Raw genomic sequence first — 6,142 nt, forward strand, 5'->3', positions numbered from 1 at the left:
CCAAGCACCCTCCTCAAGCGCAATGTCTTCTGGGAACTGTAGTTCTGCGACGACGACTTGCCAGCCAGCATGGAAGTCGCTGCAGAAAGCGTGGAGGTGAAACGTGGAAATATATCGGACCAAGAGGACGACAGCGGCTCAGATACCGATTTTGAACCTTCAAAACTCGGAACGAAAGAATAGTAAGCTCGGTAGCGTTAACGGTAGTCTTGTGATCCGTTATTAACGTTAATTTAGGATCATGGTGGTTGGTTGTTGTTGCTATTCTCCACAGCTAGCGACAGAGCTATTGGTTAATAAAGTTAACTGACGCTGTTAAAAACAATATGAAATATTTGTATATGTTAAACTTCAATCAACAATTGATATGAACTTGAATCAAGCTACTTACGTTTATTTGTTGCACCACACTTTACCATGTTGCTAATGTAGCAGCGTGTCATCTGTGCTCATAGTGTTTCTATAACTAATTGTCAGTGTCTTTTTTTCTGCAGTTGGGAAGATGCATACCAGAAAGAACTGGAGACATTCGCAGACATTGGGGATGTTGGTGAGATATGGTAATCATATTCACAGTATTGCAATGCTGTCATGTCCATAGCCAGAATTAACCCACTGGATATTACAGTATTAGTATCAGTGTTGTCAAAATGTAATGATTCATAATAAGATGTGTTTATTGCAGTGTTATTGTCTCATTAATAAGGTCTGTGTTTCCATCATCTTGTAAGGTTTGGTGAGGAAAGCATGAGCCGTGTGCTGCGATGGATGGACAAAGCTAAGATCCCAGCAGACGCTGCCATTCTTGACATTGGCACTGGAAATGGAGCCTTTTTAGTTGAACTGGTGTGAACAGAGTACATTTTGACATTATTATGATTTTTAATTTGCAGGCTTTGTTTGGGTGTTTTTAAAGGGTCACTTCACCAAAATCACAACCGATCATTAAAGCAACATCTGTGGATTATCCAGGGTAACAGGGATATTGTTAATGGATGCTCACATTTTTTGTTAGATTTTTCAACGCTTAGAAACCAACAATCCGAATGCCTTCCATCTCCAATGTATTGGGATGATGATTGAAGTCTCAGCAATCTCAAAACTCAGCCAAATATATTCAGCATGACTAAAACCTCTACGGGTTTAATGGAAAATGTTTGTTATTTAGGTGATCTGGGTCTTTAATTGAGAGTTTGTAAAGACGGCTAGCTTTACTTTGATGAACTTTCCTTGAACTTTTCTAAGACAGTTGATAAGCTTAGCTCCTTTTTTTGTGTGTGTGTGTGTGTGTGTCAAGGCTAAACACGGATGCAGGACTCTGACCGGGATAGATTATTCTCCAGCGTCTGTAGAATTGGCCCGAAACGTTCTGCAGGCGGAGGACTTGACGCATGTCACTGTAAAGGTCGGTTCGCTTTTGTTTGTCATTAAAACTAAAACATTACTTCTCAGTTAATTAACTGACTTACACAAGTATCACAACACATGTAGCTGCTACAGGATATTGAATGATATCATTCACATTTTGAATTGATCACGGGTGTACTGTGTGAGTACTTGTAGTGCCAGGAGAACAGCATGAATCAACATTTTCTGCAAAATTTAAAATTCACTCCAGTTGAGCACTGCAGTGTAATATTTTAGTGTACTTGGTGGATCTTATGCCATGCACAAATCTGCTATTGACACAAAATGAATCCCCTCTATTCCTAAATGCCAATAATACAACATAGCTTTCAGCATACTGTGAGCCAGCCTGGGAAGGCCGGCGGAAACTCTCCTGTGTTTACTATGTGGGATAGTTGGACGGGAAGACGGCCCCCGAACATGATGGAAGTCTGCCCACCATTCAGATTAAACCACCTGAAATGAATTGGCAGGATTTAACACATCTTCTGACATATATATGCAAGAAAAACAAGTTATAAATAAGGGATGTGATGAGTGAGCGTTCCTCTCCTGTGTGCAAAGTACAGTTGCATATATGTTATATGCATCACACGCCTGTGACCATATGCTTTGCTTGGACAGAAAGCCTTCTACTGAAGTCAATATTGACCGTAGCTGGACAGGGGGAGCACAGTGGTAGTACGAGTCTGTGTGTATGTGTGAGAGAGAGAGAAATATTATGTTGGTATTTCTTTAACGCTGCAGATTGCCAAAATAATTAGTGTGGATGTGCTTGTGTAGCCTTGAATGGAGTGTGAGGAGTTTGAGCCACATGGTAAAGGGTAAAAATGCTTCTTCGACGGGTCTTACCTTTAATTAAAGGTCATTATGTCAAGCTCTTTAGTCATTATGTCATTTTTATACATTCTTTTAACATCATCTCAGTTTCTTTCACACTCAAATTTAACGCTGATCAGTTGCAAGAATATGGAGGCATTTTTTCTCTCAACTGAATCTCTTGATCGTCATAGAGCACGCATTCTGTGACCCATGGTTTGTGAGTATGTGGCTCTTGAGCTCTCCCCAGAGGTCTGGTGTTCTGCCCTTGGTTCTAATAAAGGGCTCCTTTCACCGCTGGTATGGTAGGTCAGCAACCTCTGCAGAATTAACGGCTGTCATGTCGGCAGTTGGAGTTTAGTGTTGTAGTTAAACAGTGAGGTATAACTCGTTTCATCTTGGTTGATGCTGAAAGATATCTTCTCCAGGTGGCTGTATAGTTTACCCCACATCTAAAGAGTCAGACTAAGCATAAGGCGTCATATTTGCTGTAAGGTTGCTCACAGACATTTCCTTAACTGCTGACTTTTTTTGTGTGCGTGTTTTAGGAGATGGATTTCTTAAACTGCCACGGTGAGCTCAAAGGTTTTGATGTCTGCATCGACAAAGGCACATTCGATGCAATAAGCTTGAACCCGGACAGCTCTAAGGACAACAAAAAACTGTATCTCCAAGTTCTGAAAGATGCTCTCAAGGACAAAGGATTCTTCGCCATCACTTCCTGTAACTGGACAAAAGAGCAGCTGCTGGACCGATTCAGTGAAGGTAAGGGGAAACACTTGAATTGTTTATTGTATGTGTGATCATTTATTTTTTTTAAAGATTCTGTTGAATCTCGTTAATTTCTTTGTGAGAGTGCTGCATAGGACTATCCCACCGTCATACAAGGTAGATTGACTCTCCACAAACCCACTCAATGAGACACGTAATTCAGAATTGATCCATTTTTACGTCACTGATTTAAGAAGCCTTACAATCTGGTTAGCTACTTGGTAGTTGTTGCCAAATAAATAGCTGCCTGGAGATGAAAATGCATTAAAAATCTAAAAATGTATATAACAGGTTTGCTCATCATATTAAAGGTTCCCCAAGGAGTTTTTGACCTCTCGTAGCACTCTGAAGCGTTTTTTCTATGACTGGGTCCTCATTTTCTTTATCTCATGCATGTGCATGAGGACGCACATGTCACCTGCATCCGGGTGGAGCACTACACAGTCCTGCCAATGGTTTCACACTGTTTCACTGATCTACAGGTGGTGGTAACACGCCAAGATATTCAGCAATACTTGTTTTGTTTTATACATGAAATACATTTGACATGTTTGTTAGAGCTCAAGGATATACACAATGGGTTTTGGTGAGACTGGATGTAAACATAACTTGTATTGGTTTACAAGACGACTCCACAGGGCACCTTTTTAAGTGGATATGTGCAGTGGTGTGAATGTGTTCTCACGATGGGAAAACAGTTTTGTTGTGAGACCCACAGTCAAAGCACAGACACAGTTTGCTGGCACCTTGTTAAACTTCAGGCAACAACAAGTCAGAATCCCGGCAAGCTTCCATTAGCTGTCACTCTTCTAAGTGTAGTCACTCTGGAGAGCCTGCAGGGGGCCGAAGGGCTTTGAGGTCTCATCTGTCACACTGACAGGCCTCTCTTTACAAGGCCCCAGGAAGCGCCACAGATGGTGGATGGATAGTTCTTGACTCGGAGTTCTTCTCCTAACCCTCTGTAGCCACAAGTCAACAAGAAAAGCTTCCGGGTATCTTGTGTTTAAGACGACAATGTTGATGTTCTATTATCTTAACCTGCACATTTTCTCTGTGTTGCCTCACAGGATTTGAGTTTGTAGAGGAGTTGCCTACACCAAGCTTCCAATTTGGAGGCAAGAAGGGCAACAGTGTGACAGCCCTCATCTTCAAGCGAATACATTGACTCACATGTGCCCAGAGGATACTTTTTCTGTGTTATCAATTTTATTTTTTTTCTTGTTAATCACAGGAAATCATAATTACTGTACATACTTTTTTTATTACAACACTTGATTCACTTCTAAATTGTGTAATGACAGTGTAACTGAGTGGAATTCTCTTGAAATAAATATAGTTTTGGTTTTGTTGCTGTCGTATTATTTTTGCCTTGATCCATCTGTCACATTTGTATGAAATTGTTCAGTAATATTTGATACTGTTACGCAGAAAATGAAGATGTACAATTGAATAATAGTTCTCTCTGACCCTTGATGTAATGTAGGTTCCTCCATGTCTTGTGGCACTTTCAAATGTGAACTCACCCACACTTTTTTGACTAACGTTGCTTTTCTGAGGCCACTTGTAGAAATAGTTCAGCCACACGATTATTCAGTCTCTGTTTGATTTTTAGCCTAAAGGCTAAAACGTGTTCTGTATTCATTTTACAAAAGGGCTAGAAGAGAAAGAGGATATTCACAATACTTTGCACTGAACATTTCTTCCCGTTCCATAAATCATCTTATAGCCCCTCAAATTACTTTGCAGTTGAGAGTCCTGACCCGCAGTTTGAACACCACTGTCCTGTCTTAGTAAATAATGAATTGCATCCATCTTTCATGTCATGTGAAAAGAAGCCTGTACCTAATTGGCTCAACTGGAAGCCAGCAGAGCTTGGGGTCCCGAGGACCATGATCAAGAACTTCTGACATAATGAATATGTGCCGTGCCTTCTGTGCAAGAGAAGCCTGTCTGCCATTTACTTCCTTAATGACATCGTTAATAACTGTCAAACTCCGGACTCTAATTGCAAGCTGGGCCAGTGGTCCAATGGGACCGTCGATGTTGAGTAAACACATTCAAGCTTTACAAGATTTGCTGCCTGGAATTTAACAAGGCCCTGGATATCCTGCCTGGATGTGCATATTATGCCCACATTTTCCCATGAAGTGAAACCTTCATTAAATATCTCCTTTACCTTTGTCAACATTCACGCTCACCTAAACAAAACATATGGTTAGACAGATCTTTGAGTGTTTTCTTATTGTGTAATTACATTTTAATAAGTACTGGAGCTACAGTACCTCTTTGAATGTACTGCAGCCTACTCATTTCCCTTGTACAGGTGCAGTTGCTAAGAAACAGACTACACCGCAAACCTGTTTTCCAAAACAAAGTCATGGGTTTTTCCATGAAAACATTATTCCTAACAGTGGATTGCTCTTGAATTAAAATCAGGATTATTCACATACATTGAGTTTATACCGTGGCATTTTGGTGCATAAAAACATAGTAAGAAAAGAGAAATAAACAAGTACTGCATGTAAATAATCTTAAATAGTATACATACAATATATCTGCAACAGTAATTAAGGATCATTCTGACAAATCCATACTTGTCTTTGTCAAGCTTAGTTGCTTAAAACGTATGTGGGTAAAAAAAAAGTATCTAGAGATTACGAAATGGGTGCTGGCAGTTAAATGTGTGTTCGTTATTTAAAAACTGAATATGTATCTTGACCATGTGTTTGAGACATGCTCCACTGTGCACTGTAGATTAATTCAGGAAGCCAGTTTTTGAACCGTTTCTGTCTCTCATCTTAAAAAGTATTACCATCTACCGTGAAGTAAAAAAACAACTTAAGATCTTGCTGGGCTGAAGTGTGCTGTGCAGTACATTTACCACCGTCAGCACTTTCATGGCTTTTGGGTTGGCACACACATCTGAAGCTCCGCTTTTATTCCACTCATAATAAGAACATATGGGTTTTTAGACGTGATGCCATAACCCACTGGCTGCCCTACCAGCGTGAATGCCATGCTTTCATTTTAACCTCTCAAGTGTGATACTGCAAATATTTGTGTTTGTTCTCACTCCATTTCCCTGGAAACACGCTTGAAGTGATCCTAACAGGATTTCTGTGGATTGATTTGAATTACTCCACCA

At 40.2% G+C, this 6,142-nt stretch overlaps 1 protein-coding gene across 1 annotated transcript; it reads left to right on the plus strand.

Moving 5' to 3' along the window:
- Positions 1–26: 26 nt before the first annotated feature.
- eef1akmt2 (EEF1A lysine methyltransferase 2) lies at positions 27–4,346 on the plus strand. The gene is made up of 6 exons (XM_076075882.1): positions 27–182; positions 495–560; positions 732–846; positions 1,298–1,405; positions 2,775–2,991; positions 4,065–4,346. Exons 1-6 carry the CDS (start codon positions 70–72, stop codon positions 4,160–4,162), a joined length of 717 nt encoding a protein of 238 aa, XP_075931997.1. The 5' UTR covers positions 27–69; the 3' UTR covers positions 4,163–4,346.
- The last annotated feature ends 1,796 nt before the right edge of the window (positions 4,347–6,142 follow it).

This window comes from Anarhichas minor, unplaced genomic scaffold (assembly GCF_050575085.1).
Source record: "Anarhichas minor isolate MPS153535 unplaced genomic scaffold, ASM5057508v1 ptg000054l, whole genome shotgun sequence".
NCBI classification, from domain to species: Eukaryota; Metazoa; Chordata; class Actinopteri; order Perciformes; family Anarhichadidae; genus Anarhichas; species Anarhichas minor.